Here is a 13,146-nt window from a genome sequence, read left to right as displayed (position 1 = left end):
AAAGAATTATTAAAATGCTAATAAGTATAAGCAAATGCAATTAATGGTATCCTTGCATTTCAATACCATAATAGGAAGCTACAACCTTAATCTACGTCAATGATTCAATGCTGCTGTAGCTAGCATTTGATGCCTGTTTGATTTTTCAATAAGTGTTTCTTTAATTAATACATCTCATTTAATTTAATTTAGATTTTATAATAAATTGAGGTACATTTAAAAAAATATCAAAAACTAAATATATTTACTAAATTATATATAACAAAATTATATTATTATTAGAGGCAGATTTAGAAAAGGTTGATTATATTTGGACTCAGATCCGATGAGATCAAAATTGAATAATGAAGATTCTATTTCGATAATCTAAACTATTGGATGTGATCTACTATCTCAAAATTACTTGCATACTAAAAATTATATAATTTGAATATTCTTAACTTATGCATTAAATGATCAAAAAATATCATTAATTTAATTTTATTTAAATTATTTAATTTTGACTATTTAATACATAGATTAGAGATCTCTAAATTATATAATTTTTTATATATAAATAGTTTTGAGATAGTAAATCACATCTAATGATTTGGATCATCGATATAGGATCTATCATTATAAAATTTTGATATGATCAAATCTGAATTAAAATTCGATCGATCTTAAACCTCTTATGTGTGGCAGTATATGGATCTATTTCTCCCATGGCTCAACCTTTATTCCTCTGGGACAAAGCAGCCGCTAGGAAACCAAAGCAATCATTACCTTAATCCAGACTTAAGCTTCAAATATTATAAAACAAAATCGTCTCGAGCAGGAAGAAGCCCAGAACCCCGAAGTATCCCATCTCCTCCTGCGATCCGGTGACTCTGGACTAACCACATATCCCCCTCCCACGCAACATATTTTTCTTAGATTTTTTTAATATATAACCTTATATATATATATATATATATATATATATATATATATATATATATATATATATATATATATAATATTTGTTCCATATGTATATATTTATTTATTTTTTAATATATATTTGTACCATTTAATACTATTAAAAAGATAATTAAAATGTAATTTACTCAAATATCTTTGTAGATAGATATTGTTGTGGACAAAGGCTCGGTCCGACATATGAGGTATTGTCCGCTTTAATCCATGAGCCTCATGATTTTGTCTTTCAAAAGGCACCTCACGTAGGAAGGATTGTCCCTTTCTATAAGCGCGAGCCTGACTCACAATCGATGTGAGACTATTAATATCTTCTATATTATTAAAATTATAATAGATATAAAAAATATTATAAAAATATATATGTAAATAACAATCTTTATGAGAGAAATCATATAATTTTATATATTTAAAATAATATAAACTCAAAAAAAAATATTGAAAAATGATCAAAATTCAAGTCAAACTTGATAAGCATTTCATGATTCGGTTGGATAGACAAGCCAAAAAAAACGTCAAGTCATAATATCAATTTTTTTTTCAATATTTTAACTTGGCCATTTTGGTAATACTATTTTTTATTTGATTTTGATGTATTTATCATTATCAAGTCTATGATATCAATATCTTCTTTATTATTAAAAAATTAAAATATATTAAATTTTAATTAATTATAGATGTTTAGATCCACAAAATATTTCTTAGTGATCTATAAATGTTGTGTTGTTGTCTGTTTGTTGAGATAAGAATTTTATTAAAATATTATAATTTATTTCATCAAAATTGATATTAACATGAGATTATGTGGTATAATAATATTAATTTTTTTATTATTTTTTAAATTAAAAATAATTGAATTATCTCCATTAGATTTTATTTTTGGCATTTAAATATATGTCTTAAATTGAATATAATTCAACCACAGATTTTGAGACATATACTTAAATGACAGATGTCAATTTTAATAAAAATAATTTAATCATTTTAAATTGAAAAAAGTGACAAAAAAAAAGTCAGCATTAGTATGCCATATTAATCCCATATTGATAATAATTTTTATGGAAAAAATCTGGTGAAGTTTTTGCATTAACAAATGAATAACTTATCATTTATAAATTATTAAAAGTCATTTCATTAATTAAAATATATATAATTATTTTAAATTAAATATATTTTATTATTTTAAAAATAATTAAAAATATATAAATATTATAAATTTAAAAATAATTATCAAATAAAAATTAATTAAAAAATAGAATTATCAATCATCTAATATTCCAATTCGATTTAGTTAAGATCTTAAACAAATAAGGATCGGTAATGTTATTTAGTCTTTTTTTTTTTTTTTTTTAGTTTATTGATTCAACTAAGTCATAAAAGATTAGATAAGTTTCGGTGAAGTTTTAATTTTTTTATTTTTAAAACATATATCTATGTAAAATTATATAAATATTTTTATAAAAATATTATCTATGTGTATATTTTGATAAGATTTTTTTTATATATCTACTTATAATAATATTTTAATTATTTTAATTTTAAATTATTTATTTTTTAATGCGGTTAAATTGCATGGGGTATATTGTAAAAAAATTGTAAAAAAGAGAAATATATATATATATAATAACTATTTATAAGGATAGATATGTAAAAAAGAATTAACAAAAATATTCACATAATTTTTAATATTAAGGAGATATAACAAGAAAACCTCATCTTTTTAATTTAAAGGGAAAAAACATCTATCGCCTTCCGAGCCGGTGCCTTTCACGAAGGAACCGCGTCGTTGTTCCTACCCGATAGGTTGACCGTCCCCTCGGCCTGTCGGTCGTCTCTTCTACTCCGGTATAGAAGTGTACTTCTTCCGCCTCTTCTCTCCCCACTTCCTCTCTCCTACTTCTTCACCTCAGTTAAACGAGAGGGAGATACAGAGATAATATTTTAGGATAAAATGGAGTGGAGGAGGGAGGTGAAGGAGGATAAATCGAAGCCTTTTCCGACCCGATAAAAATCCCTCCTTTTTATTGTTTAATAGAAGGATTTGGTGCAACGGATCTGGTCTCAGATCTCAAATCTCGAGCCGATTTTCTCTCTCCTTTTTTTGTCCTCTTTTGGAGTGTTGTTTTGGTGTGGTGGGATGATGAACAATTCGGGGGCTTCTGCGGCTGGGTCGAGCTCGGGATCGGGGGAAGGGTCGGCGCCCAGGAGGAATTTCAAGAGGCCCAAGTGTAATCTCTCCTCAAAATCTTTTTTTTGGGTTGTTCTTTGGAAGAAATTTTGTGATTATTTTGGTTTTGAGCCCTTTCTTCTCGGTGGGTTTTTCTCGAGACCTCACTATGGATACTTTTTGATCGATAATGATCATTTTTTGGGGTTTTTTCTTGCCTTTTATTCTGTTGTTGAGATTTTTCGGTATCCTAGATTTGAGTATGAAGATTATGCCAAAGAAGCTCCCTTTTTGTTTCAAATGATTAGGTTAGGTAGATTATTAGATCACTCTTTGGTTTTTGTGGATCTCTTGAAATTGGCTGATTGCATCAAATGACTTGTTGAACTCCGCTCCCTTTGATGCTAAATAGGCTGATTTGATCTTTTGTCTTAAAAGATTTTTTTTTTTTTTTTTGATAACCTGGTTTAATCCATGCACTAGAACAACAATTGATTTTTGATGAAAATGCTACAAATTATTCCTGATTTGCATCAAGAACCTATAATTGTTGTTCGTTTCTTGCATGCTCAGATTCGAGGTTTACTCAGCAAGAACTCCCAGCTTGCAAACCGATCCTTACTCCCCAGTGGGTTAGTTCTGATGACCGCACAGCCTTATGACTTTTGGACATGTTATTGGGTATTAAATGTAGCTTATAGATTGGACAGACCTAACTGACTGCCGCTGCACTATCTTTTTGTAGGTGATCTCGGTATTTACACTTGTCGGCATCATTTTTGTTCCAATTGGCGTTATTTCACTTATGGCTTCCCATGATGTATGCTAAATTATTTTGTTTGAGCTGTTTGATCTCCAAATGGCAACATTATTGTTAATGTGTGTATGCTTCTTTCCTTAAATAGGTTGTGGAAATTGTTGATCGGTATGACAGTGCATGCATACCACGGAACATGGCTAAGGATAAGGTTGCATACATACAGAACGCAGCAATCAATAAGACCTGCAACAGAACTCTTAAGGTAGTGAGATCTCTTAAATACATGAAATTTGTGGTCTGACTAGCTCGTAGGTGTGACTTTTTGTTTTCCTATTTCTCTATAAGGTCATAGAGTAGAGGGTGTCTGTGAAAAAACTAGTTCTTCAATGATTAGAATGCTGTGAACAAGAAACTGCTGTTTCTTGCAGGTGCTCAAGAATATGGATCAGCCTATTTATGTGTACTATCAACTTGACAACTTCTATCAGAACCATAGGAGGTATGTATAACACCAGCCGTTGAACAAAGTTGATTAACTTCTCTTGTAAAAAATGTATTAATGAAATGATAAATAATCTCTGCATAATGTTGTTTGCTTTTTGATACAAATACCATTTCCTAGTATAAATTACAGTTCCTCAAATATTGATATCAATGGCATGTAAATCCAAGAAGGATTGCTCCTTAGCGGTAGTTTCCATTGTTGGATTGATAGTTTCGATATAACTCCATATCTAGAGCAATGCTATCAACAAAGAAGATATAATCTAGAGTGCTTTGGATTCTCAACCAAGAAAATGTATAAGTTATGGAGATGTGGATAAGATTTCTGCTTAACTGGCTGATTCATTTTAAATTCAGGTATGTAAAGAGCCGGAATGATGCACAGTTGCGGTCTGCTGATGAAGCAAGTGAGACTAGTGGTTGTGATCCTGAAAGGACCACAGCAGGTGGTGCTCCAATTGTTCCTTGTGGCCTCATAGCCTGGAGTTTATTTAATGATACTTACAGCTTCAAACGGGGCAATGAAAATGTAATGGTGAATAAGAAGGGCATTTCCTGGAAGAGCGATAGGGACCACAAGTTTGGAAAGGATGTCTATCCTAAGAACTTCCAGAATGGAGCTCTAATTGGCGGAGCAAAACTTGATCCAAACAAATCCGTAAGTCTTTTCTTTGCTTTCCTGCTTATATTTCATACAATTTAGGTAAAACAGTGACATACATGGGGTTTGTGTTTAATCACTGAAGTTCTCCAGCATCTTTGTAGAGAGGTCATTGCTACCATGTGTGTTGATCTTGAATAGAGAATAATATGAATCTTGTATGTCTTCACTAATGCCCACTATTTTTCCATCATTCTAGTTAAGTGTTGTCCTCTTTGCTTCCTTTTGCCCTTATAAGCAAACCCAGATGTCCCAACTTTATATCAGTTGGCTTAATTTTGCTTGCCTTCAAAGTGCCCTTCCTTAGGTTTTCTTACTATTAAGTGTATCTTTGGATTTTACACTATATTGATCTTTTTTTGGTACGTGAACAGTTGAGCGAGCAGGAGGACCTCATTGTTTGGATGCGTACTGCAGCCCTTCCAACATTTAGAAAGTTGTATGGGAAGATAGAGGTGAACCTTAAAGCTAATGATACCATAACAGTGACATTAGAGAACAATTACAACACTTATAGTTTCAATGGTAAAAAGAAACTGGTGCTTTCTACCACAAGCTGGCTTGGAGGAAAGAATGACTTCCTTGGCATTGCATACCTCACTGTTGGAGGATTATGCTTCTTTTTGGCAACTGCATTCACTGTGGTATACTTGGTAAAACCAAGGTAAGTACTGCTATATATGTCCATCAGCAACAGCCAATATTAGAAGATACTTCATCTAATTTTTTGCAATGCCAACCTTGCTCTTAAGATTAAAGATGGCTTTGTCATAGCTAATTTCATCTTGAGTACTTAGGGAAAAGTATGTACTTTTGGTAATACACTTTATTATTTGCAGTGCCGACATGCTTATATTTTGAGAAAAAATAATTTTATTTATTAAAGTACATCCATTTGTGATCATGTCAAAAGGTAACACATAATTATCTTATTAGATGCAACTTTGTTTCCTTAAATTGCAATGTGATGACAAAATTGTGGAAAGATCTTTATACATGCAGAAAATTTTGTGGTCATTGTCTTAAAGAATTCTTTAATTAATTCTTAGATCCTACATCAAAACATGGATGACACTATGAAGAGTGCTTGGTACTTTGGTAGAACTAGTTAATATTAGATCAGTTCAAGAAAAGAAGTGCATAGGTATTGTCAATTCATGAATGACTAGACCAATACCATTGGAGTTGGGGCAGGCCTTATCCTGGGAGGAGAAGGTAAACCATGTAGAAGTTTGTAGCTCTTTTGGAATGTGTTTAAAGTATGCTTATGTAGCTCGTTGTTGATCCAATTGTTTACTGAGAGAGACAAACCTTGTATGGTGCAGTGTGAGATTAGGCTAAATAAGGTTCATAGAGTTAGCCTTTCTTGTAAACAATTGGATGCCATATCTAAGAACTACAACTCCGTTATGGTGGTTTTATTAAATCAGTAATACTTGGAAGGCTGTTTAGTAAAATTATAGATCCTTTCAAAATGTTATTTTAGCTAATGGTGGGAAGAGGTCAAAACCCGTGGATCATCATGTACAAGATGAAGTTTATTTGCATGTATAAATGACAAAAATCATAGATGGACTATTATATGATCCACATGTGTATCATGCTGAAACCTTGTTGAGGATCTAGCACATCTCTTTCGAGGTTTGCTTCCTTCTAGACAAGTTTTGAGTTACTTGGGAGAAGAAGATTAGTTGAATGAGGTGGCTTCTTTATGAATGTGCAAAATTATGATACAATGTAGGTTCTTTGTACTCTTACCTCATTGTCATTATCTCTTGTACATTTTGTAGCCAAATGTTGATATCTTATTACTGTAGTTGCACCAGATAGCTCATAGCTACATTTCTAGCATTCGTATATGCTCAATATGGCAGTCAAGGTTTACAATATTACATTGTTTGTGTTGTGCTGACACCCAAAACATGGATGCTTAAGTGCTTAAATGGCTACTTAAATGGTTTTCTCTTCATCAACCCTTCAAATGGCTCCTGTTTTACAGTTTAGCTGCTCCTTACTCTGCTTGGCCATTTAATTGTCCACTTTCATGCTTAAGTAGTTGCATAATCCACTTAACTGAAGAGTTGGCACATGTTTATAAATTTTATGTTTGCAATATTAAATTTGTTGACTATGAGTTTAAAACGTTCTATTAAAACATCAAAGTGTAGTTTTTGTTTTTATTTTAGGGAGTGTTTATTTCTTTTAGAGCATCTTATGACCTAGAACTTCGTTCATATAAATACACCTAAACATGCTAAAATGAGAGAAAAAAAATTCTTTTACTTCATTTGCATTAGACCTTAAGGTCTATTCTAATGATAATCAAGCTGCTCTGCTACCTCCATCAGTTAAGAAAGGTTATTTTTGTCTTTGATTCTCTATTTCTTAACTTTAGTTTTTAACCTTTTTATATTTAAATGCTCTCCTGTCTGTATTTTTTTACATTCATCCATGGCATCAAAACATTTTTTATTCTTGTTTGTACTACTGCTACCATTACTACAACCATTACACTATGTTTGTATTGTTGTACCTCCCACTACTTATATGTTTTTTTTTTTTAATAATAAGACTGATAGTAAGTTAAGCCCTTAAAAGTGAACATATAAATTCTAATTAGGTAACTAATTGTGTTTAATTATTTATTATTTTTTATTGTTGCTTTTATGTAAAAGACATTTTTTTAAAATTCTGTATAATTTTAGCTGTTCAGCTGTCTAATATCCCATTGAAATGCATAAACTCATTTATATGCTTGAGGACTATCTTTAACACTTGTTTAGGTACTGGCATAAGGTGTAGAAAGATATTATTATGTTCTCTAGGTATGCAAAAATATTTGCAGTAAAAAATTTCTTCTTCTAGGGGCACATATGTTACAAAGAGACTGGGATGCGGCTAACATATGATTTAATAAACTCTAGGTTGGTGAGTGCAATTCAACAGTGGAAGCCTCTGGAATTGAACTGCAATTCTGATGACTTAATTTGTTTGTTCCAAATCAAGTTTCTGAGGAAGTTGGGTGGCTTGGATCCAGTCGAGCCTAACATGTCATGTTGGACTGGTTGATTTCCTTAGATTGTGTTGGTTAGCTAAATCAATTTGGATTGGTCCAAAATTTGAGTGGGTCTGGTCAGGTTGGTTTAATCAGGCAGCTTCTAGATAAAGTATCACATATTAGTCTTGTATCAGTTGTGTCCTTGGAGGATATGTTGTGGAACCATGCTGTGCTCGCACATGTTGCAAATAGGCAAGGAAAAGTTCAAAACCCTAATAAATTTACTTTTGTTTTCTTATGCAAACTGTTTTGGCTACACAATCATCAATACAAATTGAGATGTGACACTACAAATTATCTGGCATGTGCATGTTCACATGAAAAGCGTGCATTTTGGTATATAAATAACTAGCCGCAATAGGAAGTGAAAAGGCTGTAAAAAAATGGTCAAATGAGCATCAATTGTATCAATACATGTGCCATTACGCAATAGTTAAAAATGCTTCAGCACGAAGCAGTGCAAGATTGATCTGGAAACCTGACCTGTGGTGAGTTGGTACTAGTGAGGCTTTAGAATGTAGTGAGCATTTGATTTGGTAGAATACACTCTTGACTCTTGAACTTGATGTCAAAGCGAACAGAAAGTAGTTTGAAGATTACAAAAGCAATGTTATATTTCTTGTTAGTAGTCTCCTTGACTCATTCGTTTTAATTTTGCAGGAAACTTGGTGATCCTTCGTATTTGTCATGGAACAGAAGTCCTCTAGGATATTAACGTCTCCAAGATTTGTGATATGATCAAAGGGCCTGTCTCATATTTTGGCATGTGTATTTACGTGTGCTCAGATCTACGGGAATGTGTATGAGTTACAATTGGCTATGTGCCTGAGGAGGGGGATGGATTTGTATGGAGACTAGACTTTCACTAAATGGATGCATAGTTTAGTTTAAAGAAATTGTACATATTCATTCTTTCATTGCCAAATTATGACTATGGAAGTCCAGATATTTAACTTTGTAATGCTAATCCATTTTACAAGGATATGGTTGTTTAAGATCAAGGGAATAACAGGTTCCTCTATCGGCCTCAGATTTCTTTCGACCAGTTTGAAATACTGGCTTTGTTTTTGAACTTGTTAAGCGAGACTTGTCCCAATCAGCATAAATCTGTTGCTCCGATTGCTTCCCGCAGCTGGTGCGGTGCCTCGGTTGTCCAGCGGTGAAGAATTGGCGAGGTGGAGGTGCAGCTGGTGCAACATGGAGGAGGGATGGCTGGTGGATTCGAGTGCCCGTATGCAGGGACTTTTTGTGCACTGCACAGCTACCAGGAAGAGCAATGTGTGTTCGACTGCAAAGCTGCAGGTCAGAATTTCATTGCCAAGGCCAATCCTATTGTCAGGGCTGACAATCTTGAATAGATTTGATTGTGTTTAAAGTCATGAGACCTCTAGGTTTTAGCGTTTTTATCAGGTTATTTGTATGGTTTTCACTTTCCAGGGCTTTCCCTGGTAAGTTATACTGGGTTTAGGAATGTAGTCAGGTGAATGTTTGAGTGAAGCCATGGTAAAGAATACTATGGACCGTGCCGACACCGAGATGAATATATATTGTTTTTGTTGATGGTGGGCACCAGCATTTTTATCTTCTTTCTACTGATGACTGCTGTTACAACCGATTTATTTGGCATAATGACCTTGCGCCACAGCTTGGGGAGACCTGTTGACATGGAAATCTTGAATGTGGACAATGATTTCTGTTGCCGTGCCTCTCCAGCAAGATGGTGAGTTGGCGGGATAGCATAGGTCACCCATCAAATTGGAGTAGTCGGATTTTGATCTGGATCTTGTAGATCTGCAAAAAAAGTCGGTATATTACTGGAGAAGAAGGTGGGGTTTCTCTGACAGAGGACTCTCTCATGGTTAAGCCAGAAAGAGTCGGAGAGAGAGAATAGTGAAGAAAGATAATGAGAGTAAGTAGAGTATCCATAATCTTTTGTCTATTCCCATCCTTCCTCTTTTATAAGGAAAGATCTGCTAGGCCGTTATGGTCCGCTCAGATCGGAGTAGTGGCTATCAGAGTTGGAATACTGGTGGTAAGAGTCAGAGTAGTGGGTATCAGCATATTGTTACAGGCTAGTCGTCCATGTTTGGAGAAGTAGTGGGCCATTGCAATAGAAATCTGACTCAGCAAGATTTGTGAGCCAAAGGCTCCTGAAAATGCCTGATCTAAAGGGCAGCTTACAGAGAATTGGGGTGAAAAAGAGATGAGATCAGTCGAATTCGATCGATGTCGGATTCGTCCAGCTGCCTATCTCTTGTGATCGGCTACAAGCCGATGACTTTCACGTTGCAGAGAACTTATACCTTTAGTTGTCCTTGTCGCGAAGCCAGGTGTCCACCACGTACTCAAAAGTTAATAGACCAAATCTACTCCAACAATTTCCTTTGGATTTTATCCTGAAAGCTCCTACGTGGAGGGTATAAAACTTATCCAAGATTTATATAAATATTTTCGATGTAATATTTAGTAGGAAAGTAATTTACTCTTGTTCTATTAAGTATTCAAAAATGACTTTGGATTTGTTATACATATTTTTTTACACTATTACTTTCCCGTAAGTTGTTAAGATTTGTCCATATTTTTCAACGACCTTTATTATATAAATAATATTATATTATATAAATATTTTATATTATATTATATTATAATAACTATATATTATTATATGATAATAATATTGATGATATGATATTATATATAAAATATATAATAATATATATTATATTATAATAATATAACATATATTATAATATTAGTATTATAAGTTAGGGATATTTAAGAATAAAATATTTTTCTGACTGATCAAAAAATGACTAACCCACTTTGTACATGGAAAGATTTTTCCTCCATTTCATTGGAAAATGATATTAATGAGAAACTAATTTACCTATTTTAAATAGCATGTGAATATGGATAAATTGATCGATAGAAAATTTAACCAACTTGACATTTATACACCAAAAAAGAGATCCTAAAAATAATAAAAATTTTGGTAATATAAAACCCACTTACTTGATAGACCAGTATATAACCTGCGCTTTGCGGTGGTGGGGTTTAGCTAAAGTCGAAATAAAAATTTAAAATATTTTATCAATATATATATATATATTATATAATGTAAAATATAGTGTTTTGATTAACTAATGAATTTAGATCCACAGTAATCTTCATCTTTTATAATCTCTTTATTTAAACTAGAAATATGAATACCACAACAATTTATTAGAATATTATTGAATTGAGAAGGTTTCATGCTAAAATATAAATCAAAATGATTAAAGAAGGCCACTTTCTATCTCTCCATAATAAATACAAACTTTGGATGAAATAAATATAAATTTTAAAATAAATATAAATTTATCTAAAATAAATACGAACATCAGAATAAACACTGAATACAAAACACTTTAGAATAAACATAAACGCAATCCTATCCCTATCGTATCTCCTTCAATAGCCTATATTTTAATATTTTTATCCCATATATATATATATATGGGATAAAAATATTAAAATATAGGCTATTGAAGGAATCCTATCCCTATCGTATCTCCTTCAATAGCCTATATTTTAATATTTTTATCCCATATATATATATATATATATATATATATTAATGATTTGGTTTTTTTATATTTTTTCATTTTACCCATATTAATGGTCTGATATTTTTTTTAAAAAAAATTCATCCCATATGCATTAATAGCTTGGCCTTTTTTATATTTTTGCCATCCATCTACATTAATAGCTTGACCTTTTTATATTTTCCATCCCATGCATTAATAACCTAACTTGTTTTGTATTTTTCAAAATCCATAAGGATGGAAAAATGACCATTAATTTTTCTCTTCCAGGAGACATGTACGGATCAGATGGCAACCTCTCTCTCTATATATATATTATAATTTTTTATAAATTAAAGAAAAAATTATGGAGTGGCTTTCAATTTTACCACATTTCTTTAGGGTCCGTCCTTTTGTGGGTAAAAATTTTATCTAGAAATTCATATTTTTTTAGATAAGTATTTTTTAGATAATATTTAGACAGAAAAATAATTTATTCATATTTTTTTATGCATTGTAAAATAACTCGAAAATCTATTACCCATGTTCTTTTATATTATTAGTTTTCTGGATAAGTTACTAAGATTTATCCATATTTTTCATAATATCTTTTATTATATAAATATTATTAAATATAATAGTATAATATAATATAATATTATTATATATTATAATATATTATATTATGATATACTATATTAAAATATAATGTAGTATATTATATTATATATAATAATATATTATATTATTATATTATTATAATATTGATAATAAGATAGTATATTATATTATAATAATGTATTATAATATCTAACTTAAATATTATTGTATATCATATTATATTATGTTATATTATTATGGTATATTATATTATTATTATTAAATTAAGGATATATTAGAAATGAATTAAAAATATTATTTTTTTAGTTAATGAAAAAATAATTTAGCTACCCCCTAGGTAGGTAAGATTTTTTCCATTTCATAGATAAATGCTATCCAAGAAAAAGTAACTTATCTATTTTGAAAAGCATGAAAACATGGGTAAGTTCATCAATGTAATAGCTGATCAATTTTTTCATCATATTTATCCACAAAAGAACATACCCTTAATACTAATTTTAAAGAAGAAACTTAAAAGTCAAAGACTTCTCCCACTAATAGAGTTATTAGTCTGAAAATTTAAAATAAAAATAATATTATTTTTTTTTATTTTTATTATATATTTTTTATCGATACATACTATATGGTCAAGTGATATACACTAAGTAAATTAATCATTAAGTAAGTCAATGTACATCTTTAAATAAATCGATACATAATTTTTGAAAAATAAAGTTTGCTAATACTTAGTATATGACCAGATAATACATAGTAAATTAGTCTTTTAGCAATTCAATACATACCTTACAATAAATTGATATATAGTTTTTGGAGCATTTTATTCACTTATATATACTACATAATATAGTGATATAT

At 31.0% G+C, this 13,146-nt stretch overlaps 1 protein-coding gene across 2 annotated transcripts; it reads left to right on the top strand.

Moving 5' to 3' along the window:
• Window positions 1-2,733: 2,733 nt before the first annotated feature.
• LOC105059901 (ALA-interacting subunit 3) lies at window positions 2,734-9,108 on the top strand. 2 transcript variants are annotated; one of them, XM_010943402.4, is made up of 8 exons: window positions 2,734-3,185; window positions 3,698-3,756; window positions 3,870-3,944; window positions 4,030-4,146; window positions 4,313-4,383; window positions 4,746-5,046; window positions 5,424-5,713; window positions 8,768-9,108. In XM_010943402.4, exons 1-8 carry the CDS (start codon window positions 3,095-3,097, stop codon window positions 8,820-8,822), a joined length of 1,059 nt encoding a protein of 352 aa, XP_010941704.1. In that variant the 5' UTR covers window positions 2,734-3,094; the 3' UTR covers window positions 8,823-9,108. The 2 variants fall into 2 exon arrangements, with proteins under 2 accessions (XP_010941704.1, XP_073100321.1); XM_073244220.1 differs by lacking the exons at window positions 3,698-3,756; window positions 3,870-3,944 and having other exon boundaries at window positions 2,970-3,185; window positions 8,768-9,003.
• Window positions 9,109-13,146: the final 4,038 nt, after the last annotated feature.

The sequence above is a fragment of the Elaeis guineensis genome, chromosome 10, assembly GCF_000442705.2.
Source record: "Elaeis guineensis isolate ETL-2024a chromosome 10, EG11, whole genome shotgun sequence".
Taxonomy (NCBI): domain Eukaryota; kingdom Viridiplantae; phylum Streptophyta; class Magnoliopsida; order Arecales; family Arecaceae; genus Elaeis; species Elaeis guineensis.
This window is presented reverse-complemented; position numbering and strand designations above follow the sequence as displayed.

Excerpts from the sequence above, each read along its gene's own strand:
- LOC105059901 (XM_010943402.4), top strand. The coding sequence starts at position 3,095 with ATGATGAACAATTCGGGGGCTTCTGCGGCTGGGTCGAGCTCGGGATCG. Across the intron at positions 3,945-4,029 it reads CACTTATGGCTTCCCATGAT|GTTGTGGAAATTGTTGATCG; the intron begins GTATGCTAAATT and ends TTCCTTAAATAG. Across the intron at positions 4,147-4,312 it reads CCTGCAACAGAACTCTTAAG|GTGCTCAAGAATATGGATCA; the intron begins GTAGTGAGATCT and ends TGTTTCTTGCAG.